The sequence below is a fragment of the Acanthochromis polyacanthus genome, chromosome 4 (genome assembly GCF_021347895.1).
Source record: "Acanthochromis polyacanthus isolate Apoly-LR-REF ecotype Palm Island chromosome 4, KAUST_Apoly_ChrSc, whole genome shotgun sequence".
Taxonomy (NCBI): Eukaryota; Metazoa; Chordata; class Actinopteri; family Pomacentridae; genus Acanthochromis; species Acanthochromis polyacanthus.
Genome location: NC_067116.1, coordinates 4,851,276 through 4,877,557, shown reverse-complemented (window position 1 = coordinate 4,877,557; position 26,282 = coordinate 4,851,276). Strand labels below are relative to the sequence as shown.

The 26,282-nt window shown below is 45.4% G+C and overlaps 3 protein-coding genes across 5 annotated transcripts; 2 read left to right on the top strand and 1 right to left on the bottom strand.

The window, feature by feature from the left end:
- The first annotated feature begins 4,499 nt into the window (after positions 1-4,499).
- On the top strand, positions 4,500-7,533 carry lrrc39 (leucine rich repeat containing 39). 2 transcript variants are annotated; one of them, XM_022209080.2, is made up of 9 exons: positions 4,500-4,842; positions 5,240-5,444; positions 5,640-5,748; positions 5,836-5,992; positions 6,112-6,248; positions 6,408-6,553; positions 6,628-6,780; positions 6,871-7,040; positions 7,385-7,533. In XM_022209080.2, the coding sequence occupies exons 2-9, from the start codon at positions 5,317-5,319 to the stop codon at positions 7,408-7,410; spliced, it is 1,026 nt and encodes a 341-aa protein (XP_022064772.1). In that variant the 5' UTR covers positions 4,500-4,842; positions 5,240-5,316; the 3' UTR covers positions 7,411-7,533. The 2 variants fall into 2 exon arrangements, with proteins under 2 accessions (XP_022064772.1, XP_051802655.1); XM_051946695.1 differs by having other exon boundaries at positions 6,871-7,008; positions 7,385-7,489.
- A 46-nt stretch (positions 7,534-7,579) lies between these two features.
- trmt13 (tRNA methyltransferase 13 homolog) lies at positions 7,580-14,367 on the bottom strand. 2 transcript variants are annotated; one of them, XM_022209078.2, is made up of 11 exons: positions 14,206-14,367; positions 13,517-13,563; positions 13,335-13,401; positions 13,167-13,226; positions 12,927-12,996; positions 11,633-11,739; positions 11,105-11,362; positions 10,923-10,995; positions 10,743-10,817; positions 9,866-10,286; positions 7,580-8,690 (listed from the first exon to the last, which is right to left on the bottom strand). In XM_022209078.2, the coding sequence occupies exons 1-11, from the start codon at positions 14,314-14,316 to the stop codon at positions 8,516-8,518; spliced, it is 1,464 nt and encodes a 487-aa protein (XP_022064770.1). In that variant the 5' UTR covers positions 14,317-14,367; the 3' UTR covers positions 7,580-8,515. The 2 variants fall into 2 exon arrangements, with proteins under 2 accessions (XP_022064770.1, XP_051802654.1); XM_051946694.1 differs by having other exon boundaries at positions 13,335-13,396; positions 14,206-14,288.
- A 330-nt stretch (positions 14,368-14,697) lies between these two features.
- Positions 14,698-25,743, top strand: map1sa (microtubule-associated protein 1Sa). Its single transcript, XM_022209081.2, has 7 exons — positions 14,698-14,883; positions 18,847-18,948; positions 19,027-19,109; positions 19,233-19,373; positions 19,523-22,682; positions 23,048-23,262; positions 23,337-25,743. The coding sequence occupies exons 1-7, from the start codon at positions 14,739-14,741 to the stop codon at positions 23,490-23,492; spliced, it is 4,002 nt and encodes a 1,333-aa protein (XP_022064773.1). The 5' UTR covers positions 14,698-14,738; the 3' UTR covers positions 23,493-25,743.
- The last annotated feature ends 539 nt before the right edge of the window (positions 25,744-26,282 follow it).

Genomic DNA, 26,282 nt, shown 5'->3' with positions numbered 1-26,282 from the left:
AATCAACCATGAACTACTACAGAGCTCCCTGAATTCAAGTTAGTACATGTAATTAGTATGTGTATGTTATAATTACATGTATGCATTGCAAATGGGTGTCAACATGTCATTACACTTTTTGAAGGTAGTCACCTTTAACAACTAACATTTCAAAAAGAACAAAACATACATAATACTACCATTGGAATGACTACTAATACTTGTATCCCAATTTAAAGTAGTGAAAAGCAAAAAAAACGATGTTGACATCACCCATGCCATTTTGAGTAAGAATATCTCAGTAACTACAAATATAACCTTGCTGCTTTTTTGTACAGTGATAGAAGACAGATGGAACTGTCTTGTAGAAAAATTTGGGGTCTCTGGTACCTGTCCCACACTGAGATTTTTGCCACCAAAAATAGACAATTTAAAATCTCGTCCAACTTTGGGAGCTCATATTTTCCAAACTGAGGTACCTAGAAAGCTCCAGGTTGCTAAGTTATCACACAAGTTTGTGTAGAATGGAACCCAGGGGTGTCAGAACATTTCTGTGCAGTATTTCTAGTACTTTTAAGGTCCCAAACTCCACTCGTGAGAAGGTATCTCTTAATTTTTTATCATTTTTATCAAGCCCCCATGGCCTGCAGAGTGTAGGGAAACACCTGGGGATGTTTGTGGGGCACTAGCTACATGCAGAGGCCTTGTTTACCAACTCACAGCTCTCTGGTATGTCTAGAGGCTGAGAAATAACCACTTAAAGATGCAAAAAATGCTGGCGAGGCTTTTTATAGCCCAAATTCTGAAAATTTCAGACCCTCACAACTCAGAAACTATTTGAGCTACAGGCCTACAATTTTGCACAGAAAGTACTTTTGTGACTATCTGATGGCATACAAATTTAGGACTAATTTGAAGATGGTGCAGCAACCACCATCTGGTGAAACCACACGGAATGACCCTCTTTGAGTTCTTCACATGGATCAGGAGCAGAAACGGGACAAACATCAGATCAGCTTTACCATAAACTCAGATCTACAGAGTCAGTAGAAACAGTGTGACAGGTTTTAAAGCTGCTTGATGAGGAACCATGTGAGCAAAGACACAAGAAGAACAGCTGTGAGTCGGTTCTTTACTGTAAAATATTAACGATCCACTGCAGGAATGTTTCTTCTGTAGATCCAACAGCTTCACGTTGGCTCAGACCAGAACCAGAAGTAACTGGACAGAACAGAACCATGGAGGTTTGTTCTGTTAGAATAAATGGAAAACGCTGTTATTGATGGAGATGAAAAACATATTGTTTAACCAACCAGCATCTGTCCTCTCTGAGCTCAACCAATCAGCATCTAGACCTTCACTGCGGTGTTTCAGGTTCCCCGAACAGAACCGACACTGTTCTCTGAAAGAGGTTCTAGCTGGACGGTTCCTGTACTTCAGAGCTTTAGTTGACCTAAAAGGTTCCTGCAGTGAGAATGGATAAATTGATGAATTTATCAAGAACGGTCAGATTTAATTGTGAGTTTTCTTACAGTAAATGAAGAAAACGCTAAGAAATGAGTTCAGTCCCACAGAAATCATGTTTTAAAGCAGTGAAAGAATGCCTGACTTGTTTTTATCCTGAAGTGTTGCAGAGCCGAGTTTATTCTGGAGCTGCATCGTTATTTACCGTCTGTTAGATCTGAACGTTTATCTGCTCCATCGATCGTCACATTAATCAGAATTAGCTCAGAATCTGTCTGCTTCTGGTTCAGTTTTATATAAATTCATTGGTTTTGAATATTTCAGACTAAACTGAACCTGTATTTCCTGGTACCGGCTGATTGGTTTGTCCTCTGAATTACCTGATAAACATGACCAGCAGGTGGCGCTGTGCAGCAGGTTGTTATTGGAGTCAGTGAGTTTGTCCAACCCATGGTTCAGACTGAACCCAACAACCAGAACACCTAGAACTTTCTCAGGACAGAACTTTACTGTTCCTGATAGAGACCAGGACTCTGATTGTAGACTCAGACAGCAACGATGGAACCAGGTCCATCAGAAAGTTTTATCAATCAATTAATTGTTCATCCAGAAGAAGTTCTGCAGAGCTTAGCTTTGTTTGACCTGATCTGAATGACAGAGATGTTGAATCTCCATCAGCTCCTCTGTAACTGTAACTTGTTCATCTGTAGTCAAAACCCTCCTGAGCTCAGGAGTTTGTCATGGTGCTAGTTGCTAGCTAACCTCCCACAATCCTCTCTGCTCGTTAACATGAGTTGAATGTAGTCCTAAATGACACAGAACAACTAAAACGAGATAAATGGTAAATGAAATGATACCAAACTTACACCCAAAATGATAAAAAATCACATGCAAAATGAGAGATAAATGAGACAAAAAAAATTATGAAACTGAGACAAGATGACAAAAATTAGACCAAAATTGACAAAAAAAAAACCTAGATGCAAAATTACTTCAACAAGATGAATGACAAAGCAACAGAAATACACTCCAAAATGCATACCCAAGACCTTTAACGACAAAAGTGAGTTGAACAGGAAACAAAATGGCTAAAACAAGACATTGAGGTTCATTAAACACTACAGACATTTTTGTCATGGTGCCCGTGGCTAGCTAAACTCCCACAATGCTCTCTGCTTTAACATGAACTGTAGTCTGAGTGACGCCTCCTCTGGTCTCTACAGTAGTAAACAGGAAGAGGCTCCACCTGGTGGAACAACCAGGAACTACAGCTGATCTACATTTACTGACATCATGACCTTCTGCTGCTGTTTTATCAGTTATGTTTTTTATCCGTTAAAATGTTCATGTAAATTAATAGTTGAATCAACATAACATCCCCAGAACCCATCCTCGACCTGACCTGTCCTGTGTTTGGACCAGAACCACCTGTCTCCCCTATAAATCAGAGCCTCCTCGTCTCTTTCATGTGTTTACTCTGCCGGGTCTGAACAGTCCTCATCTACTTGATCTGAAGTCTTTTAGAATCAGAACCAACTCCTCTCAGTTCTTCTAGTCCTCTGTATGGATCAGAACCGACCCTTCTCTAGCTGTTCTGTCTATAGTGAAGCCGTATTGAAGTCTACTATTGACCCAAACCTTGAACTGTTCTGTTGTCCATCAGTCAGTCCAGAACCAGAAGCTGCTGTCAGAGCGCTCTGTTTCATCTCTCAGAACAAACTTTGCTCTGGTGCCACATCCTGATGGTGTGAATGTTCTGCTGACCCGGTCCGGATTCATGGTCCGAGTCTCTGGAGATGAACTCAGCGGCTGATGTCGTCTGAGATCATGAAGCAGCTTCGTTCTGTGATTGAAGCTTCTACGGCATGAATCATCTTTTACTGGAACAGAACCGAACATCTTTGGATTTTGTTGTTCCCAGAGATGTTCACCTGAAGAACAATCGTGGGCATTTCTCATCCTTCAGACATTTATGGACCAAATGATTAGAATACAGATTAGATTTTATTATTTCTCAGCTCTGGACACAGATTCACAAAGAAAACAGGTGGTAAAGTTAAATTTATAGAACTGCTTCCCTGTTTTAACCCAAGGCAAACACAACAGTCCTGGCTGAAGGTCCGTTTAGTTGCTGCTCTGGAACAGTTCCTCTATTAACTGATCTGTCTGAAGAAACCTGATCGTCTGCTTTCATGAGAATTAATTTATCAGACCTGAAACAGAACCTGGTTCTGGCTGCGGACTGATGGGCACACAGAAACAATGAGCCCTTTCACCAGTAGATGGACTCTTCAGGATGTTGTAGATGTTTAATTCTGACTGAGCACTTTAAGGACTTTCCTGCTGACTAAAGCACCTCCAGTTCCAGCTGAAGATCAGTTGATGTGACTGAAAGCTCCAGAACTGCTGCTAAATGGACCATGTGGTGGGATTGTTCTCTAAAACGCCAGAATGTTGTCTGCAGCTCCGGTTCCACAAACATACAGCTGAGCCTCGTTCATCTCCAGATGTTACGGCCGATGCTGGTTTTATCTCCAGATGTTTCATTTCCTGTCGCGGTGGCTGCTGGGTAAAAAGCACTCGGTGTCTGATGTATGTTACATGACTGTTTGTCTCACATATTCCAGATGTTTATCCTGCTTTGTGGTGTTAGTTTTAGCTGCAGATGAAATGTAAAGGTGTATAAACGGTTGGGTTTTGTATGTTTGGGGACGTGTCCGTCAGTTTTCAGACTCCTGCTGTCAGAAGTGTTTGAATAAAGCTGAAGTGCACAAACTTCTGTTTCTGTTCCTGTGTGTGTTTCTACAGCAGAACTGAGTTTTAACTCTAATTTTTGCAGTCAGTCTATATTTATAGTGCGTCTGTAGTTTTAGTTGGAGTTTTTTTTTACAGTGTATCTAGTTTTATTTTTGTAATGTGTAGTTGCAGTTTTTTTCGTGTCTAGTTTTAGTTTTTAAGTGTACTTGTAGTTTTAGTTGTAGTTTTATAGTGTGTAATTTAGTAGTTTTTCATTGTTTTACAGTGTGTCTACTTTTATTTTTTATAGTGCTCATAGTTGTAATTCTTAAACTGTGTCTCTAGTTTTAGTTGTAGTTTTTTAGTATGTCTAGTTTTACTGTGTAGTTTTTTTATAGTGATGTAGTTTTAGTTGTAATTTTTTGCGTCTGTAACTTTAGTTGTAGTTTTTGTAGTGTGTCTAGTTTTATTTATCGTGTTTATGAAGGTTCTGTTTCACTTTTAACAGCTTTTGCAGCTTGTTGAGTTCCTGATCAGGTGATCATCTGATGTCAGCTGACCAACGGGTCATGTGACCTGAAGGCTAAAATTATCCAGCAGATCTGAGGTCAGATTTCAGCTGCAGAGACACAGTATGGAGGACCGCCGCTGTACTGCTGCAAGGTGACAACACGCTGCAGTACTAACACACTGGAAAATACTACAGTACTAACATAAATATGCTGTATACTCACATCCGCACGATGTAGTAACACGACCACCATGTACTACAGGCTGTTACAGAGGTTGTTCTTCTCTTTTATGTTCTATTTTATGTTGTTTACACGTCTTCTAACCTTTTATACCTCACTGTGTGTTATTGTATTGTAGTGTAATGCACTGATGGATTAGTAAAGTATATTTTAAAATGTAGAAATACAGCAGATGTAAGTTTTTTTTTAATAAATCCATTTCGAGATCAATTTGTCATTTTAATTATGTTCAGTTGTTTCTTTTAAAGTAAATTTAAAATCTGTAGAATTAATTAAATATGCACATTAACCTTTTGATGATGTCACAGGATGGTCAGCGGGGTGGCGGGCCTGCAGCTCAGAGGTCAGAGGTCGTCCTACCTGTCCACCTGTGTGCTGTGACATCATGGCGGGCGTGGCGGCGTGCGGCTCGGTGAGCTCCATCAAAGCTGTGTGGGAGACGAGGATCAGGAGGAACCGGGAGGAGCTGGAGGAGCAGAGGAGGAGGACAGTGGGGGGCGGGGCCACAGGCAGGTCAGACTCCGCCTGTTTACCTCAGGTCTTTTGTTATTGGTTGAAACTGTCCAGCTCTGTTTGTTTTCTTACAGTTCTGCATGTCAGCGGCCAGAAAACGTTTAGTGAATATTTGGTAAATGTTTTTATGTCATGAGAACATTAGGGGAACATTTGGAGAACGTTTGGTAACCGTTCTCCTTGTCGGTGGTCCAGACTTGGTGTCAGTGTTTGGGAGGACCGGGCGGCTTTGGCTCGACTGAAGCAGAAACTGCAGACTGAAGACGGACGACTGATCCTGCGAATTGAACAGGAGGAGTGGAAGGTAGCTCCGCCCACAGGAGGCCGACAGGTGTTCCGATCCTCCCCTGAACCCCACCAACACTGACTCTCTGGTTCTTCACATTCCCAGTCTCTGCCCGGCTGTCTGGTCCAGCTCAGTCAGGTCCAGGAGTGGCAGATCCACCGGACCGGCCTCCTGAAGATCCCTCATTTTATCTCCAGCTTCCAGAACCTGCTGGTCCTCGATCTGTCCCGGAACGGAGTCACTGAGATTCCAAAACAGATCGGTGAGCACGAGCACTTCTAAATTAAAGTTCAGTTTATTCTGATGATAGTCCTGGTGTGTGGGATTTCGGACCGGTCTCATGTGAACCTGGTGTCTCCTGGTGTTCTGGTTCTGGTTCAGGGAAGCTGACTCGTCTGAGAGAGCTACTGCTGAGCTACAACAGGATCCAGTTTGTCCCTGAAGAGCTCAGCGGCTGTGAGAGTCTGGAGAGACTCGAGCTGGCCATGAACCGGGACCTGAGCAAGCTACCCAACCAGGTATGAACCCAAACTGATCAAAACTGGATCAGACATACCGCCTCACCAGGTATGAACCTGAACCTCGTGTCGACCCACAACCCAAGCATCTCTGTGTGGTTCCTGTAGACCTGGTTCTGGTCCAGCTGGTCTGAGGTCCGTTCTGTTTTCTGTCTCCAGCTGATGACGCTGACGAAGCTGCATCACCTCGATCTGTCCATGAACAACTTCAGTATCTTCCCGGAGTGCGTGGTCGCTCTGCCAGCGCTCCAGTGGCTCGACATGGGAGGAAACTGCCTCCAGCATTTACCTGAAGACATACACAGGTAGGACACAAAGACACGGTGAGGCCCGCCCCCTTCTGCCAGCAGCCAATGACCAGTGAGACATTTGTCCTCAGGATGCAGAAGCTGCACACTCTGTGGCTGCAGAGGAATGAGCTGGAGAGACTTCCAGAAAACATCACCAGGATGGACAGTCTGGACACGCTGGTCCTCAGCAGCAACCAGCTCCGAGACATCCCCCCTCTGATGGAGGGCATGTCCAAGCTCAGGTACGTCTGTCCTCAGCTCAGTCTGTCGGTGTCCAATAATCAGCCTTTAGTGATTACAAATCTTGACCTTCTACATTTTCTTTGGAGCAGGTTTGTGAATTTCCGGGACAACCCTCTGACCCTGGACGTGACACTGCCGTCCAGGATGGTCGAGGACGACGAGGACGACAGGGAGATGTTTGGACGAGAGTTCATGCATATGTACATCCAGGAATCCAGAAAGAGAGCGTACGCCGTCCTGAACATGCACTGCGTCAACCGTTAGTAACCATGACTAACGGAGCTGATGGACTCAACTCTGTGGACATTAACACTGTGGACATTAGCATCTGTAGACAATAACATCTGAGGACGTTAACATTTTAACCCTTCATCTTCTGGATCTAACCAGGACTCCATCTTTAACATGAGTTCTTTAACTGGAACCAAAAACCCTCTGAGCGTATCTGTTCCCTTCTTTTATTGATCTGCAACATGAAGAGGATCAATAACAGTATTGATGAGGAGTTTTACTGACCTCTTTTGCTGTTAACATGAATGAGTTTTATTAACTTTAAATGAATCTGTCTGACATCCTGACATGTTTCTGTTCTGAACATTTCAGAGACCAGTGACGAGTCGTCAGATTAGCAGATCCATCGTTTCTTCTTCAGCTTCTCCTGGAACATTTCAGATGGAAACCGATGATGTTTGTTCAGCTCCTGTTTGTTTCTTCTGTTAAGGTTTTTCAGCTGTGAACTGGTTTCAGTGGACTGCATCAGAACCAGAACTGTTTGTATGAAGTTGACTTTAGAATGAATTCAGAAACAGGAAACTGAAAGCCTTTAATACAAATTTTACAAAACACTTTAACACATTCAGTCTGGTTTGCATTTAAGTAAAACAATAAAGAGATTTTTTTTTTAGAAATACAACTTTGCTTTTCTGATTTCTGTATCAAAGTCAGCTGCAGGTTTCACTGTAACAATAAGGGATGGTGGATATCAAACCTCAGTCTGATCCATAGTTTGCACAATTTGCGGTGAGATTCTAACTTATAATTGTCTCCATAGTCAGTAATCGTTGTGATGCAGGAACTCTGTCCTGGTTGATCCCAGTTTGTCGGAAACATGAGATCTGGTTGGAGCTTATTACTTACCACATTAACCTTTGTCATAGTGCCCATTGCTGCTAAACTCCCACAATGCTCTCTGCTTTGTCCATGAACTGTAGTCTGAGTGACGCCTCCTCTGGTCTCTAAACAGGAAGAGACGCCACCTGCTGGAACAACCAGGAACTACCAAGTACGACAGCTGATTTACATTTGCTGACGTCACTGTAGAGAAAACAGGTTTACTGGAGCCTCAGTACATCCTAACCTCTAACACTACATTTACCCTCTAACACTACATTTACCCTCTAACACTACATTTACCATGTTCTCCTGGAGCTTTACTACAAGGTTCCACCTACAGGTTCCTGGTGACAGAAATTGAGTTTTTTCTTCATGCATTGCAGAGATATTCAGCAGATACACTGTACTGATTTGAATAATATAGAATCTATATCAGCAGCTTCCTAATATTAAACGACTCTGGTCAGATCAGGGGCAAAAAAAATAATCAGAGGGTCCCTATAACAGATAAATCATTTGGTCTTTTAGATCAGAAAAATCCAAGATGATGTCAAAACACAACGATTCAGCTGCTGTTCCAGACAACAAAATAAAATCTTTTCTTTGAACTGTAGCTGAATGTCAGCATGATGAGGGTACAGCGGTCAGTAGAACGTTCTCCAGGGTGACGTCAGTGGAGACGTATCGACTCAGTTTGCTGCTGAATCCTTTTGTCTTCAGGTAGTGACGCCTGCCGCAATCGATCAGCAGCTTACAGAGACGCCCGACCTGCTGCCGGTCTGCTGCTGCAACAAACCTGACGGACACACAACCAGAGGAACACAACCTCAATAACACAACCAGAGAAACACAGCCAGAGAAACACAACCTCAATAACACAACCAGAGGAACACAACCTCAATAACACAACCAGAGAAACACAGCCAGAGGAACACAACCTCAATAACACAACCAGAGAAACACAGCCAGAGAAACACAACCTCAATAACACAAACAGAGAAACACAACCTCAATAACGCAACCAGAGAAACACACCCTCAATAACACAAACAGAGAAACACAACCACAATAACACACCCAGAGAAACACAACCAGAGGAACAGTAGTAGCTGATGGAGACTATGGCAGCATCTACTGATGGCTGTGAGGTGTTGAGGGAACATCTCCACATCCTACTGCACCTGAAATCAGCTAAATCCTGATTCGTTGTGACGCACACACCTTTTGCTACAGATTCCTTCTCGTGCCCCTCCTTCATTCCATTCTCCACAGTTATCTACAATTCTTTTATCTTTTGTTATCCGTTACTGTTTGTCAGACCCCTCATCTCTACGTTTTGCTGCCTACCTAGACCTCTTGATTTAAGCACCTTTAGTTCTTTGTTGTCTTACCCTTTGTCACTGATTAGCAACCACACGCAAATTAACCACTATTCACCCTCTGACCTAGCCTAGCCGCGCTAGACAACCCACGGCAACGAATTTAATTCTCTGCCAGGGTGGGTCAAGTTACCCTCCATAAGAGATATGGCAAATCCTTAATATACCAGTTGGCTCCGCTGGTTGGGAAGCTAATGGGACTTAGCCACAATCCGCCGCCGCTCTAGGAACTCCGTCAGCCTATTCGTTGCGCTGATTGGTTGTATACCTACCCAACTGCTGCAGAGTGATTTGAAAGACAACCTTTTAGCCCGCCTCCATCCCTGTCGAGCGGCCCTTGACCCTTGTGCCTTCAGAATTCAGAACATGGGTCTAGCGCGGCTAGGCTACCTCTGACCCACTCTTAGACCATCCTTATAGAATGTGGACTCTGAAAATATTCTGGGTGGGCTTACCCTCACTCATTCTCAGCCCACCACATGCAGGAATACTGACAAACACCCACTACAGCAAACTTTGAAGGACTAAGAGTGAAGTTTCTTGACCAGGACGAACAGAGAGGACAGTTACAGCCTGCCTGTTGAATATTTACCTGTTATCGGCGTCCGTCTCCTCTGCTGGTTCATGCTCGTCATCGTCTCCTCTCTGACTGGTCGGATCCTGCAGGGTGTGGTCCTGATTGGTCGGTCTGAGTCCACACGTGGCCCAGCTGGACATCCGACAGAAGGCGGAAAACTCAGCAGCTCCAAGTCCTCGCTGCTGAAAGAACTGCTGCCCGACGTAGTGACGCCACTCACAGCGATGGTGACAGCACAGCGCCACCGCCAGGCCCAGCACCGAACCAGAACCTGTACCTGGCCCGGGACCAGAGCCTGGACCAGAGTCTGCTGGGGCTATTCCTGGATCAACACCTGCCCTCGGCTCAGCTGGTTCAGATGGTTTGAGACGTTTCTGGGGTGGTTCAGTCGCATCTACAAGACCTGGTGTTTCCAGCAGACAGCGTAGAGCCAGATCTGAAACAGAACCAGAACAGAAGCAGCTGAGCCCAAGTCCCTCAAACCTTTACTGGACTGCTGAAGAGGGGAAGTTCACTCAAACCCTGATATGACACCAGAGGATCTAAATGTTGGCTTTCATGTATTGGATCAGAACTTTGTTCTTTTATGACCCACTGGTTCAAAATAGCTTGCGAGAGAACTAAAAGGAAGACAGATTCTGCAGATTTACTCCTCAGTTGTTTTCACAACTTTTGATGATAAGTTTTGTAGCTGAAAGTCTTCAAACGATGCCCCATGTTGGTCCGGTTTGACATCCAGTTCTACAGCACCTGTCAATCATCTACCGGGACGGTGCCTCATTTTACGCCCTTTGAGCATCTGATGTCAGGAAGTGATGCGATCAGTTGTGTCTAAAAACTCTCTGAAGTGCTGACAACCAATCAGAGTTCAGATTGCATGGCCCCTTCTCACCTGTCGCTGCTCCACACAGGTGTTTCCCTACTCCGACCAATGGGAGGCTCCTCTGTCGCAGCAGAGGGACTTTACCTGCAAACATCCACAGAGTCGATCAGCAGGTTTAAACAAAATCAAAATGAATCAATCAAAATGATCAATAAAATTGATGGAACTCAGCAGATGTTTCTTTATTACTCAGATCCAGATGCTGAATGTCGACCTGCAGCCTCTCGAATGGAACGCCGTCCTCCTGATGTTTCCCATCGACCTGCAACACAACATCAAAGTGATCAAGCCAATCAATCAATCAAACTGATTGATTAAGTTTGGGTTTTTGCAGTTTAGATTTAAGAACAGGAGTGAAGAACCATCTGCACCTTAAAGCGAGTGCTGCAGCGCTCCACCAGCAGCAGCTGCAGGTCATCGCGGATCTTTGGTTCATCGCAGGTCTTCAGTTCGTCACGGATCTTTGGTTCATCGCAGGTCTTCAGTTCGTCACGGGTCTTCAGTTCGTCGCGGGTCTTCAGCGCCTCATGGATCCAGTGAGACAGTTTTCCTCGTCCCGCTCCAAACTCCACAAAGCACCGCCCCCTTCCCAGCAGCCCCAGCTCCTCCAGGTGACCTAAGATGGAGGACTAAACACATCTGTCAGGTCAGATCAATCAGGCTTAGAAGGGTGTGGCCTATTGAAGATGTGTCACTGTGAGGTCGTGAAGCAGATAAATCTCAACATTTTACTGAGCTGATTCTATTTATTGTGAACGTTTTCATCAAATCTCACAGAAAATAGAATTTAATTTCTACGATTTCTTGAAACCTGTTTAATTTAGTCAGAAAGAAAAAAAATTCTGCAGTTTGTTTTGATTGGTTCATGTGGTCACCCTAATAGGCCCGTTGTTCTTTACCTGCTGCTTCAGGTGTTTGTGGGCGGAGTCTCCATTCTTTGGGTTGTTGAGTTCATCGTGGAGAACGAGATGAGACAGAACTCTGTCCTCCAGGTCGCACTGCAGACCTAAAGGACAATAATACAGGAATCCTCTGAATCATGATGAACAAATAACTACCAGATGTTCTTTAAGATTCCACAATTTCATTTAACAGTTGATTTTATCCAAAGCGATGTACATCTGCGAGTAGATCCAACACCAGCAAAACAACCTGGATAAGAGCAATAAAACAACCTCTAGTGTGATAACTGGGCCTTGGTGTCTACAGGCACTGCAGACATAATACCTTTTTTTCTTACAGTCTGTCAAGTGTAAAGGTGTTCAGTGAAAAGCTGGTTTTTAGTCTTTTCTTAAAGACTGAACAGAGTTTGATAACTGGTTCCACCACCGGGGAACCACAGAGGAGAAGAGTCCAGCTGTGGACCGGCCCTGAGGTAGAGGTTGGATCAGGAACCTTCTGTTGGAGGGAGGTAGTGTAGACCTGGATGAGAGAGTTCAGGTAGGAGGGAGCTATTTTCATTCTTGTTATGAATGCAAGAGTCAGAGTTATAAATTTTATGCGGGATGCAACTAGAGGCCAGTGAAGCGATCTGAACAGCGCGGTGACATGAGGCGTTTCTGGCTGGTTAAAAACCAGACATTCTGCTGCATTCTGGATCATGACCGGGCATGAAGGGAGGCCTCTAGTAAGGAGCTGCAGTAGTGGATGGTGATATTAGAGAATCTAGACCAGGAGTTGAGCTGCATGTTCAGACAGGAAGGTTCTGATCTTCCTGATGTTCTACAAGACGAACCGACACCACCGAGCAACAGAGGACACATGAGCCTTGAAGGTTTGTTGGTCACCATCATGACACCGAAGTTTCTGTCACACTTTGTGGGTTTGAGCTGGGTTGATTCCAGCTGGATGTTGGTTGCTTGTTGTGGAGGGATTGGCTGGGATGAGATCTGTGTGGTCGACAGGAAGAGCTGGGTATCATCAGCATAGAGACGTTGTGAGAAACCACGGGAGTGGATTACTGTGTTTATTGAGAAGAGGAGGGGACCGAGCACTGACCCTGGAGGAACCCCGGTGAATAGAGTGAACAGTTCAGACACTTCTCCTCTCCAAGATACTCTAAAGTATCTTCCTTAGAAGTAGCTCCATTATTCTGCTCATACAGGTGTATAAATATTTACTCGAACATGTTTACCTGCTTTAATGTTCAGAAACACATTATTCCCCCCCACAGTAAAACAATGGTCAGCTCACCTTCAACCGCCGTCTTCAGTTTGTCCAGCAGAGACTCCACCTCTGACCTGCTGCGCTCCGACAGACTCCCCTGTCGGCGACATTCCATCATAATTATTATTTGAATTATTGTTACAATTCTACAATTTCATTCAGCCGATGCTTTTATCCAAAACAATGTACATCTGAAAGTAGATACAACACTGGTACAATGTTAATATATAATGTTAATAATAATAATAAGCCAGGTGCTGTTGTCACCTGATGAAGCGTCTCGTCTCCATCAGCTGATCCTGCGTTTATGTTCTCCACAAAATAAACCTGCAGAAAGTCAAACACTAGTTCTGAGTTGACAGATGTGTGCAGTAAAACAGTGTTTGTTGGGATCCATGCGTGGATTCATCAGTAACTGGTTCTGTTCTGACTCACAGGTTTGGGTTTTTCTCTGGAGTTACACTTCTTCAGGTGTTTGTGCAGTTTGTCTTCAGCCACTGTGCTGAAACGAGACGACAACGGCGCCACCAAGCGGATCAATAAATAACAGCGAGAGGAGTTTGATCTGTTTCATTTTTAATCAAACATCTGATCCATCAGTGATATTGATGACTCACTGTTTGGGGTCCAGAGGACACACGATCCTCCTGCTGCCCGCCCCCTCCTGAAACACAGATTAACACAATCAATCATTTAGTTTGATTTGGAATTCATCAACAGCCTGAAAAATGACACTAAAGCTTCATATTTGTTCCACAATGTTTCAGAGATGTTTCATTCCTCCATGACTAGCTTTAAATGAGCTGCTGCTGGCCCCGCCCCTTTCAGGACTCTCTCTGTCTGACAGATGAATGAATGAGAGCTGGACTTTCTAACAGGTGACCTACAATACTCAGCTGCTTTATCGGTTCATTTTTTTCATTAGTTAAATTATTTATGTCAATCAATTAACAGTTGCTCAATAACATCAGTGACTTTAAAAGAACCTCTAAAATGTAGCTTTAAGTCTGATAAGGTGATGTTCTGGATGGACTCAAACCTGAATCTGTGAATTTGTTCCATAAATGTTCTGTTATTTTCTCACCTGGAGGCTGAATTTGCATCTGAACGATTCAGCAGAATTAAAGACATTACACCTACAGTGAACAAACTGATTCAGAGCAAAGCTGAGGAAATAGTTTGATTTTCTGCTGATCAATAATCAGTAATCAGACCTGCTGCAGCGAATCTAAGGGGCCCTCAGGAGGAGAGGAGCCTCCGTTGGTCGCCACGTGTCTCTGTTTTCAGGTGAAGTCCCTGAACTCACCATGGTGGCGTGTTCTCCACAGAACTGCTTCCCTTTCCCCACAACCATCTTACAGAAACGGTTCTTCTTTTGGACGAAGAACGAGCACCGACCGGGCACCGGGGCCGCCATGACACCGAGAAAGTACCGAGCTGCCTTCAGGGGCTCACAGGGCAGTGGGAAATAAAGCTGCTGAGGAAACACCACAAACAAAAACAGTCTAATTTGCTGGGACTGGAATTACAAAGTTGAAGTTATTTTGTCAAAGAAATTTCTTTATTTCTGTGAAAACATTCTGTTCACATTATTCTTCATCAAATTCTACACATTTATGAAAGATTCACATGACATTTGTTTTAATATTCACATTTACGGAACGTTGACGTTCTGCGGAAGCTCCAAAATAAAGTAGATTTTTCCTAAAAGAACGTGAACGCCCCTCTCTCCTCTGATTGGCCAGCTGCTGGATTCCCCTCTCTGATTGGCCTCCCAGGGCGAGGCGGGGCTGTGCGTGCTGCTGCGTATGACGTCAGCAGTGGACAGTCCGTGCCATAATGGCGGCGGAGCGGGGCGGCGGTCCCGGTTCTTCTCCTCCCGGCTCGTCGGGGCCTGCGGCGGCGGAACATTCGGTACTGGTGGTGGTTGGAGCGCTGCGGCCTGCCGGTCTGCTGGAGCGGCTGCTGCGGCAGGTAGACTCAGGTGGGTTCTCCGGTACCGGGCAGAAGAACCAAGAGGAACCGATAAGAGCCGAACTTCTTCATAGTGAGAGTCCGCGCGCTGCTGGTTTATCCCACAGGTTCTGTCCGATGTTCGGATGTGTCCCGGTTCCTGTCCGATGTTCGGGTGTGTCCCGGTTCCTGTCCGGTGTTTAGAGCCGCCGCGTGTTTCAAACTTTAGGGTAAAAACACGGAAACGGTTCCGGTCAGAGCAGCGGAGCATCGTTAGCATGTTAGCATGCAGACTAACTGAGAGATTCATCACTTTACTGCAGATTTAGAGTTTATTTTGGAACCTTGATGTCCTCAGCAGCGAGTAGTTGAATTAAGTAAACACACAGACAGCTAACGGACTATTACCGGACAGCTAACGGAGTACTAACGGAAAGCTAACTGACTATTACCGGATAGCTAACTGACTATTACCGGACAGTTGGCGGACTGAACGTCTTTACTGGTTTTACTGAGGTTCAGAAGCAGCTGTATGGGTCCAGAAAGCGGCTGTTATTCTCGGTCAGAGCCATCTCTGTGTTCCATTTTGTTTTTATTTGTTTATTTGGCCTTTATTTTAGTGCACAGTGGGGAGAGACAGGAAACGTTGGTAGAAGAGTGGAGAAAGACAGTAAATGTCCGTGGGCCAGACTCGAACCCATGACGACTGCTGCTGTTTGTGGGTCACCAGCTCAACCTGTTTAACTTTGAACACTGGACCTTCACATTAACAGACACAAGCAGCCGAACTTTGAGTTCTGTGAAGCGATTTAAAGATTTTTACACGTTTTAGCATCAACATTAAACCATAATAAAGAAGTTCAAAATCACAACAAACCTGTTTACTGGTTCTCTCCAATAATAATAATAATAATAATAAAAGTAGCAATAATACTAATAATGATGTAATCACATGTTAGTCTGAGCTCTTGTCTCTGAGTTGGTTTCGTGTCTGCAGGATCCAAACAGCTGAACCAGTTTCATGAGTAATTAATGTGGATCTAACAGCTGCTGGAACATCTGTTCACCTCAAACAGATCAGCTGTTTATCAGCTGATAAACAATACTGAAATTTATTGTTTATCAGCTGCAGTGTTATGTTCTGAAATAATCCTGAACTTTCACTTTGTTTCAGACATCAGAGATAAACTGAGCTGTTGGTGTTTTGGACTCTGATCAGTTGCTGTTAATTTAATATGTTTTATACATGATCAATATCAGGTTCTACTGCACTGAGGGCTCATGTCTGACTCTGAATGCAGGAACTCTAGCAGAACAGTACCAGAACATTAGCAGAACACTGACCTCACTCTGAATGTTTCACTTAAAGAACCAGTAATGTCTGATGCCGTCTGTCTGAAAGCAGCTTTACAGACAGCAGCATATTTCCATTTCTGTTTATTGATCAGATACTGAGTGTTTCTGAGTATTAAACTGTGGCTGATGTTTATCTGAAACACAATCTGATGCAATCATAACCAGCGGCTGTACTTTAGAGGCTGCTGTGTTTAACTACAGTCTGTTTCTGTGTTTTATGAGCCTCACTGCAGATCAGCTGCTCTGGACATAAACTACAGTTATTGTAAATATAAAGACGCTGTGTGCAGAAACAGAGCCGGCAGTTAGACGTTCATCAGTGTGTATAATTAGCATGTGACGAGTGTACCGTCGGTGTGTTCGTGTGTCAAAGGATTCATTCTGCTGCTACTGAAAACACAATCACATGTTGGAGTTCATCGCTGCTAAACATTCAGCCGCTTTCAGTTGGTTCTGACCAGCTTCATGTCCGTGGAGGTTGTTGTGTTTCTGCTGTGGTGACTGCTCAGGCTGGAGGCTATTTCTAGGCTGTTTCCAGACTGTTTCCAGACTGTTTCAAAGCTGTTTCTAGGCTGTTTCCTGACTGTTTCTAGGCTGTTTCCAGACTGTTTCCAGACTGTTTCAAAGCTGTTTCTAGGCTGTTTCCTGACTGTTTCTAGGCTGTTTCCAGACTGTTTCCTGACTGTTTCTAGGCTGTTTCCAGACTGTTTCCTGACTGTTTCTAGGCTGTTTCCAGACTGTTTCAAAGCTGTTTCTAGGCTGTTTCCAGACTGTTTCAAAGCTGTTTCTAGGCTGTTTCCAGACCGTTTCTAGGCTGTTTCCAGACCGTTTCTAGGCTGTTTCCAGACCGTTTCTGGGCTGTTTCTAGGCTGTTTCCAGACCGTTTCTGGGCTGTTTCTGGGCTGTTTCCAGACCGTTTCTGGGCTGTTTCTAGGCTGTTTCCAGACCGTTTCTGGGCTGTTTCCAGACCGTTTCTGGGCTGTTTCTAGGCAGTTTCCAGACTGTTTCTGGGCTGTTTCCAGACTGTTTCTGGGCTGTTTCCAGGCTGTTTCCAGGCTGTTTCCAGACCGTTTCTAGGCTGTTTCTAGGCTGTTTCCAGACCGTTTCTGGGCTGTTTCTAGGCAGTTTCCAGACTGTTTCTGGGCTGTTTCCAGACCGTTTCTGGGCTGTTTCTAGGCTGTTTCCAGACCGTTTCTAGGCTGTTTCCAGACCGTTTCTGGGCTGTTTCTAGGCTGTTTCCAGACCGTTTCTGGGCTGTTTCTAGGCTGTTTCCAGACCGTTTCTGGGCTGTTTCTAGGCAGTTTCCAGACTGTTTCTGGGCTGTTTCCAGACCGTTTCTAGGCTGTTTCAAAGCTGTTTCTAGGCTGTTTCCTGACTGTTTCTAGGCTGTTTCCAGACTGTTTCCAGACTGTTTCAAAGCTGTTTCTAGGCTGTTTCCTGACTGTTTCTAGGCTGTTTCCAGACTGTTTCCTGACTGTTTCTAGGCTGTTTCCAGACTGTTTCCTGACTGTTTCTAGGCTGTTTCCAGACTGTTTCAAAGCTGTTTCTAGGCTGTTTCCAGACTGTTTCAAAGCTGTTTCTAGGCTGTTTCCAGACCGTTTCTAGGCTGTTTCCAGACCGTTTCTAGGCTGTTTCCAGACCGTTTCTGGGCTGTTTCTAGGCTGTTTCCAGACCGTTTCTGGGCTGTTTCTGGGCTGTTTCCAGACCGTTTCTGGGCTGTTTCTAGGCTGTTTCCAGACCGTTTCTGGGCTGTTTCCAGACCGTTTCTGGGCTGTTTCTAGGCAGTTTCCAGACTGTTTCTGGGCTGTTTCCAGACTGTTTCTGGGCTGTTTCCAGGCTGTTTCCAGGCTGTTTCCAGACCGTTTCTAGGCTGTTTCTAGGCTGTTTCCAGACCGTTTCTGGGCTGTTTCTAGGCAGTTTCCAGACTGTTTCTGGGCTGTTTCCAGACCGTTTCTGGGCTGTTTCTAGGCTGTTTCCAGACCGTTTCTAGGCTGTTTCCAGACCGTTTCTGGGCTGTTTCTAGGCTGTTTCCAGACCGTTTCTGGGCTGTTTCTAGGCTGTTTCCAGACCGTTTCTGGGCTGTTTCTAGGCAGTTTCCAGACTGTTTCTGGGCTGTTTCCAGACCGTTTCTAGGCTGTTTCCAGACCGTTTCTAGGCTGTTTCCAGACCGTTTCTGGGCTGTTTCTAGGCTGTTTCCAGACCGTTTCTGGGCTGTTTCTAGGCTGTTTCCAGGCTGTTTCTGGGCTGTTTCCAGACTGTTTTCAGGCTGTTTCTAGGCTGTTTCCAAGATGTTTCTAGGCTGTTTCTAGTCTGTTTCCAGACTATTTCATGCTAGTTTTGAGCAGGTTTTTGCCTGTTTGTTGCTGCTGTGTTGCTGTAGCTGCAGACACACAAAGAGGAAGTTGTTATTACTAAATATGAGCGGCTTGTGTTTGCTGAGAGGAAATGGTGAACAGAGACACGAGGAAGCAGGACGGAGGCGTCACTCTGTGAAACTGGGCTCAGATCAGTGAAGGCCTCACTGTGATTGGTCAGCACAACTACGATGTGACCAGTCATTGTTAACCATCTAAACTGCAACTGATGTATCCAAGATGTGTGATTATTTTTAATAGATTCTGGTGCTCCGTGTGTTCAGGTGTGCGCTGTTGGCCCGTAGATCTGGATGTTTCGGTTCTGGATCAGCAGCTGAAGCTCTTTGTGTCCAGACACTCAGCTTTCCTCTCAGAAGACGTTCCAGGTAAGAACGCTGCTCCTGCATTGCATGCTGGGAAACCTGTGTGTCACCTGAGCTGTGACTGATGCTGATGTGTTGCAGGTCAACGTACTCTGCAGCACAGCGGAGATGTTCTGGACACTCAAGTTCTGGTGAATCCAGCCCAGGACTTGGTCTGTTCAGAGGTGAGTCGGTGAAACCAGCTCATGTATGTGAGACGGTAAACAGACGTCTGTGAAACTGAACATGTGATTTTAGTGTAAAGATGTGTTTGTTTGTTTACTGTTTGTTTTCTGTTTGTGTTTCAGGTTCGGCGTCTGATCTGCAACTCGTCTCGACACAAACTGCTGGTTCTGGCGGGTCAGTGTTTGGAGAACTGTGGAGACATCGTGCTACAGAAAGGCTGTTTCTCCCTCAGAGACCTGGTCCATATCTTCTCTGATGAGGAGGTGAGAACACTGAGCAGAACCAGACTCATCGTAGAACTTCTCTGTGTGTCAATAGACAGAACAAATAAAACAGAACCGGACTTATCTCCTCTGTGAGTTTGAATAAAACAGAACCGGGTTCATGGTTTCCCTCCTCTGTATGTTGGCAGGTTGCAGAACGGCTGAGCTCTTCTGACCCGTTGCTGAAGGCCAACCTCACCCTCAGCTGTCCAGACTTCGGTCTTTGGAAGGACTCAGTGCTGCAGAACCACAACTTGCACGACTTGATGAACATCCGGATCAACCCACCCGTGGTTCTGCCAGAGATGGAGGGTTTGCAGGAGTTTACCGAGTACCTGTCCGAGGCTCTGGAGCCCGAGTCGCCCTTCGACCTGCTGGAGCCACCCAGCACCGTGGGCTTCCTGAAGCTGTCCCGGCCCTGCTGCTACATCTTCCCCGGTGGGAGGGGAGACTCCGCCTTCTTCGCCGTTAACGGTTTTAACGTGCTGGTGAACGGCGGCTCCGATCCGCGCTCCTGCTTCTGGAAACTGGTCCGACACCTGGACAGGATCGACTCGGTGCTCCTGACCCACATCGGCGTAGACAACCTGCCGGGCCTGAACAGTCTGCTGTTGAGGAAAGTGGCCGAGCAGGACGAGGACTCGGCCGGATCTCAGGCTGATGAGGACTGGATGAAGAACTTGATCTCCCCTGAGATCGGCGTTGTTTTCCTGAACGTTCCCGACAGACTGAAGTCCGTCCAGGGAGATCCCAGCGAGCTCCGGAGCTGTGACTTGGCGGCACTGACTCTGCAACACTTACAGCAGCTGGAGATCAAGCCTGAAGTTCTGAGCCGGCCCAGTGGACCCTCTATAGAACCAGTGATTCTGTTCCAGAAGATGGGAGTTGGTCGTCTGGAGCTGTACACGCTAAACCCAGTCAGCGGCAGTAAAGAACTTGAAGCTTTAATGCAGATTTGGCCAAAGGACGGATCTAACGTAAAGGACTCGGATCTTCCACTGCCATGCCTTGTTTCCATTTGTGCTTTGCTGGTCTGGCATCCATCCAGCCCTCAGGAGAAAATCATTCGTGTCCTGTTTCCGGGCTGCACGCCACAGACCAAAATTCTGGATGGACTTGAAAAACTGAAACATCTAGAGTTTCTCAAACATCAATCAGTGTGTTTGAAAGATCTAGAAACATCCAAAACTGAGAAGCAGCCAAAACGAGCAGACAGTCGGGAAAGCCTTAAGTCCCAGTCGAAGGACTTCAGACCCAGCAGTGCCTTGACGAAAGACAAACTTGGCCGAGTAGATGTCAAAAAACAAGAGACGAAAACAAAGCCAAAAGCAGCTGGTGACGCTACACCTAAAGAGAGAAAGGATGCAGAAGAAAAGCCCAAAATTAAGGAAGCAGATGCTAAATTAAAGCCAGGAAAACCTGCGGAAAAATTCATTCCAAAGAAAGATGAGAAGAAGGAGGTCAAGAAGAAGGACGAGAAGACTCCTGCTGCTGCTATGAAGAAAGATGAGAGTGCAGAGAAGAAGAAAGAAGCTGCAAAGAAAGAAATCGCAAGTATTAAACCAAAGAAAGACCTTAAACCTGAACCAAAAAAAGATAGTAAGAAGGATGTAAAAGCAGAGGAGAAGAAAGTGACAAAGCCAGCGGTTAAAGATGTGAAGAAAGCAGCAGGTGGGGCTTCCAGTGCAGCATTAACAGCAAGTACAGATCTGAGGAAAGCTGCAGGTAAAGGTGGGACACTGAAGAAAGATGGGACGCTTCCAAAGAAAGACACTCTGAACAAAGGGACCAAAGGTAAGCCAGCGTCAAAGGAGCAGGAGAGCCAGAAGGAGACAGATCGGTCTAAGGTGTCGACACCGGAGGATATGACGGCTGAATTTGAAAGGCTTCGATTGGAAGATGACAACGGGAACAATCAGAACACAAAGGCTGATGAAGCAAAGACCAATGCTAACCAGACCCTGACAACAGAGAGTCCAGAGAAGTTCCGCTGTATGGAGACGGACCAGGACAGGGTCACCAAAACACCAAAAGGCGATCTCAGTGTCAACTTTAATCTCACACCGACTGCGTACCAACCAGTGGAGGGATTCCTGAAGAAGGAGCTGGATGCCTGCATGAACTCTGAGGAGAAAACTCTGGAGCTGGTCTCTCCTGCTGATTCTGCCCCGAACAGCGCCGGACACACCCCTTTCCATCAGTCCCTTGCGGAGGACATTCGGGGTTTGGGTGAGGACAGCGGCCTGGAGGCCAGAGGCTCCAGTCTGGTCGAGGAATACAACCAGGGAGGTTCTTGCCGTACGTCAGACCTCAGCTCCCTCAGAGAAGGTCTGGAAAACTCCACATCCTCTCAGGACAGGCAGTCCAGCCTGCTGACCCTCAGTCCTTTCAAGGACATCTTGCCGGACTCCTCCCCCACCATGACCTCTCTGCCAGCGGAGGTCGGCTCCCCACACTCCACAGAAGTCGATGAATCGCTGTCAGTTTCTTCAGAACAAGTACTGCCTCCTGCAGCAGCGTCGCCCAAAGTCTACTCCAACGGACATGTCAGTGACTCCGACACTGGGATGGTCCTACCTCTGAGGTCAACCCATAACGGACGCTGTGGACCGGAGGGCCACATCCACGGCATGTCAGAGCTCATCTCAGACGCCCCTCATGATGTGGACTTGTGTCTGGTGTCCCCCTGTGAGTTCCAACACACCCGGACCCCTGAGACCCACCAGCAGCAGGTGAGTCCTGGTCTGGCCGCTGCCACCTCACCAGACCTCTTTGACAACAATAACTGCTCCCGGGATCAGAGCAGCAGCGACGGTCCTTCAGTCTACAGCCAGGAGACTCCGCCTACATCGGTGAGCGAGTCTCTGCCAACGGCCACCGACTCGGATGTTCCCCCCGGCACCGAAGACTGTCCCTCCATCACTGCAGACTCCGACTCTGATGATGACTCCAGCAGCCTCTTCCCTCCCAGTTATCCCCCAGATTATCCCAGTCCCCACTTAACCCACAGAGTGGGGCAGCTCCACGACCCGCCACCTGCCCCGGTCAAAGATCTGCCCCCGTTACCCCCCCAGCGTGGCGCCTGCATGGCCGATACAGAGTCCAACAGAAACCTGAAGACTTCAGCTGCCAGGACCAAGAAATCTGCAGGTACGAAGGCAACCGGAGCAGCTGCAGCCCAGAACGGGAAGTCGAAGGCCGGCAGCTCCACTGGTTCCCTGAAGACGGCGTCCAGCCTGGAAACCAAGCCGTCCTCACGAAGTTCACTGGGGGGATCTAGAATAGGAGCAGCCAAACCACCGTCTTCAGGTAGGTCCTGAAAGTATTATTGTGATTTTAGTTCTACACTGAAACATCATTCAGAATTTGGACAGAAAGCTTGAAATTACTCCTCTGAACTTCAGGCAGTTTTGTCCTTTTTTGTGGTCATTTTGTGCCTATTTGGAGAGAAGGCTGGTGCAGTGAAGGCCGTCATTGACTTCAGCACCTCCTTAAAACTTCTGCAACATTAGAGTTAACTGAAGGACTGAAACGGCTGCCTTTTTTCTTGTGGTATTTAGTTTTGAAAACTCTCTTTGGGAATCATTTGTAAAAAGACTGATTCTGTCCTGGTCGTAAAAACAGCATGAATCTGGAGGAGCAGGTACATCTTACATGTTTCTTCTGATCTGCAGGTTCCAGAGCTGCAGGTTCTGAGGGCTCTGCAGTCTTCGTGGACTTGGCCTACCTTCCATCCGGCAGTGCCGCCTCCACTGTGGACCCAGACTTGTTCCGACGTCTTCGCTCATCATACTACATCGTGAGCGGCGACGATCCGGTGAAGGAGGAGTCAATGAGGAGCATCCTGGACGCTCTGCTGGACGGGAAGAGCAGCTGGCCAGACGTCCAGGTCAGTGTCGGCACCTTCACCTCCTGCCGACCTTCTCATGATGTGCTCTCTGATTGGTCTGTCTCTGCCCTCAGGTGACTCTTATCCCCACATTCGATTCGCTGGCGATGCACGAGTGGTACCAGGAGACCCACGACCGGCAGAGGGAGCTGCTGGTCACCGTGTTGGGCAGCAACAGCACCGTCGCCATGCAGGACGAGACCTTTCCCGCCTGCAAGGTGGAGTTCTAAAGGCGAAGCCCCGCCCATCCTCTGACCTCAGAGCAGGTGGACGAGCGGCAGCAACTCATTACATCAGATCAGCCCACAGAAAAGGCCCCGCCCCTTCGGCTGATGTGTCAATGAGCATGCTCAGATAGAAACGGTTCACTCTAAATTTTCTCACCTGTGTGATGTCAGTGTTTGCTGCTCACTTGTTCTCACCTGCTGGATCAGCACCTTTAGCTCACTGCAGAGCTAGCGTTAGCACCAACATTTCATCAGTGTGAACTTTTGTTTTATTCCACGAGCGAAAGGCAGCGGACCAAAACACAATGTAGTTAACGTCCAAACATTTCTGATCAGCACAGATGTAAACCAATCAACAGTATTGATCTGCATGGTTCTAATGAAAGTGTTTAGCTAGCAGGAGGGGACAGCTGTGTCATGTTAGCATTAATTAGCTGTAGTTAGCCTGACAGCTAACGTTAGCTCAGTTTGTTTTAGATCCGATGATACATTCATCCGCTGAATTCTCCAGATTGAGTCAAAATCGGATTTTACATGAAAGTAACTCAGATTATCATATCAAGACATCTAATTACCAGGTTTTTATTTCTAATTACAGTGTTTATCTTAAAATCTGTGATTTTTATCAGATGTCTTTATTGTTCCTGAGGTCTTAATCTCAACGTCACGCCATCGGAGTCATCTGAGACTGTTGAAGCAGAAACATGAACCACAGTTCAGATGTTTGAACGTTCTCAGGACGTTTCAGTAGAACTTTGTAGGAACATATCATGGAGCCAACCAGGAGGATGCTGAAGGAGGTGCAATTGTTGAAAAGGACTTAAAATTTGACCAAAATGACAAAAAAAAATTGTCCAAAATGACTTTAACCTCGTCCAAGTCAAACATTTCTCAGTCTGTCTAAAATAGCTCAAAATGTTTGTCCCAACTAAACTGATGACCTCCCCTGGTCCGATGACCTCACCTGGTCCGATGACTCAGTGGTCTCGTATTGTTTGACGATCACAGAACTTTAGAACTTCATCTGCCATGAGAATCTTTCAGCATCAGTTATTCTGCTTGGTTTTCTGGTTATTGTCTTTATAAAATGTTGATCTTACAGATGTTTAGGTATAAGATAACGGTTCAAACAGACCTCAGAACTGTGTGATTTTAATATAAAACCTCAGTTCCAGTAAAGATCTAGTGATGAGGAGCTTTAAGGGATGAAGAGTGATGGTTTATGCTGTTTTCTATCGGATTCATTCTGAACTGCCCTCTGAGGTGTTTCTGTTTTCATCTTCAATCATTTCAATCATTGGCTGCTCTGATTTAAAACACGTTTTGTCTCATAATGATGACCCTCAGAGTCGTGATTGAAGGAAACATCTCCAGATGTTCTGAAGCTTCTGGTCCAGCAGAGTTTCAGTATTTGTCTGGGACCACGTTTAAACTCACTGAACTCACCTGTTCAGGTAAACTTCCTCACTTTGCTCTGCTTTACCCACAATCCTCAGCAGCTGATCTTCATCTGATTTCAGCTGCTGATATCAACCAATCAGCTGCTTCCTGCCGCAGTGCACTCTGGGAGTCGTAGTTCTGTCACCGCCACCGAGAACAATCCATAAATCTGTTTCTTCCATCGTTTTAATCTCGTTTCATTTAATTTTTTTTATTTTTTGTATTTAAAACAGCTGAAAAATGAAACTCAACTAAAACATTTAAATCTCTAACTTATTTATTTAATTTAACTTTTTTCACAAGTTATCCTTTTAAATTTGATCATGAGTCTGATGTTGGTACGAGAGAGCAGACCTCCTCATCGATCCTTTCAGGTTTTAAACTCCAGCCGCTGTTTTATTCTCCTTTATTAGACGCTGAGACTGTTAAAGGACCAGACTGTTTTTATCAACCTGTTCGTCTTCAATGTGCACTTTAACAGATCCACGCCTGAAAACGGAAAATAAACTCAGATAAATTCTGATATTTGAAGAAAAAGATGAAGTAAAATTCAACACATTTTCTTTGCATCCAATCCTGTCTTAGAATATTCAGATTTTCATTTTTTAACTTCTGGTGAATTTAAGTTTTTCTCTGAACATTTTTGACGTTGTTGCTCTAAAACTGGCTGCAGACGATTTACAATCAGGTTAAAAAGCCATAGTTCTGTCAGAAATGGGAGATATTTTGATGTTTTCGTCCCACAGAAACAGTTTGTGTCAGAAACACTAATTCTGTTGATTCTCTGAAAATAAAAGCTGCCCTTTAAACAACACGTCTGCCGTGTTTTATTGTGGTGTTTAAAATGACAGGAAGTGATTTTGTGTGAATTTAAAGAGAAACCTGCAGGTTTATTTCTCAGATGATCATTTAAAAAGTTAGTTTTATTTGTTCTGAGACAGAGATCGATGAAGATGAGGCGCTGAAGGTTTCTGATCTGTAAGCTGAAAATAAATCTCTGAAAGTGGAAGGAAAAAGTTCTCAGGAAGTCTCACACAGATCTTCAAGCTGCTGGATGTCAGTGATTTCAATGAAAAACAAAAAGTTTGGGTTGAGATTTGAAACCAGAATTGGAGAAGAACGGATTTGTGATCAGTTTGAACTGAGCAGCAGATCAGACTGCTCTTTGTTTCTTCAGTACCTGAACACAGGTGAGATGACGTCCTCCTGTTCACCACCTGTGGTACTTTTAGATCAGGATGCTGCACATCAACTGTTTTGCTTTCACTTTCCAAAGCACTAAACCAGCTGCTGCAGAAAATATGACCGTTTAAAAATCTATAATCACAATATAGACTGCTGTGGAGTGCAGTA

What these genes read in the sequence shown, in the direction of transcription:
- lrrc39 (XM_022209080.2), top strand. Translation starts at nt 5,317, where the DNA reads ATGGCGGGCGTGGCGGCGTGCGGCTCGGTGAGCTCCATCAAAGCTGTG. An exon ending in GGGGGCGGGGCCACAGGCAG is followed by an intron (nt 5,445 to 5,639) that starts GTCAGACTCCGC and finishes TCGGTGGTCCAG; the next exon opens with ACTTGGTGTCAGTGTTTGGG. An exon ending in TGAGATTCCAAAACAGATCG is followed by an intron (nt 5,993 to 6,111) that starts GTGAGCACGAGC and finishes GTTCTGGTTCAG; the next exon opens with GGAAGCTGACTCGTCTGAGA.
- trmt13 (XM_022209078.2), bottom strand. Translation starts at nt 14,316, where the DNA reads ATGGCGGCCCCGGTGCCCGGTCGGTGCTCGTTCTTCGTCCAAAAGAAG. An exon ending in GTGGAGAACACGCCACCATG is followed by an intron (nt 13,564 to 14,205) that starts GTGAGTTCAGGG and finishes TCTGTGTTTCAG; the next exon opens with GAGGGGGCGGGCAGCAGGAG. An exon ending in ACAAACACCTGAAGCAGCAG is followed by an intron (nt 11,363 to 11,632) that starts GTAAAGAACAAC and finishes AGATGTGTTTAG; the next exon opens with TCCTCCATCTTAGGTCACCT.
- map1sa (XM_022209081.2), top strand. Translation starts at nt 14,739, where the DNA reads ATGGCGGCGGAGCGGGGCGGCGGTCCCGGTTCTTCTCCTCCCGGCTCG. An exon ending in CCTCTCAGAAGACGTTCCAG is followed by an intron (nt 18,949 to 19,026) that starts GTAAGAACGCTG and finishes GATGTGTTGCAG; the next exon opens with GTCAACGTACTCTGCAGCAC. An exon ending in AGCCAAACCACCGTCTTCAG is followed by an intron (nt 22,683 to 23,047) that starts GTAGGTCCTGAA and finishes TCTGATCTGCAG; the next exon opens with GTTCCAGAGCTGCAGGTTCT.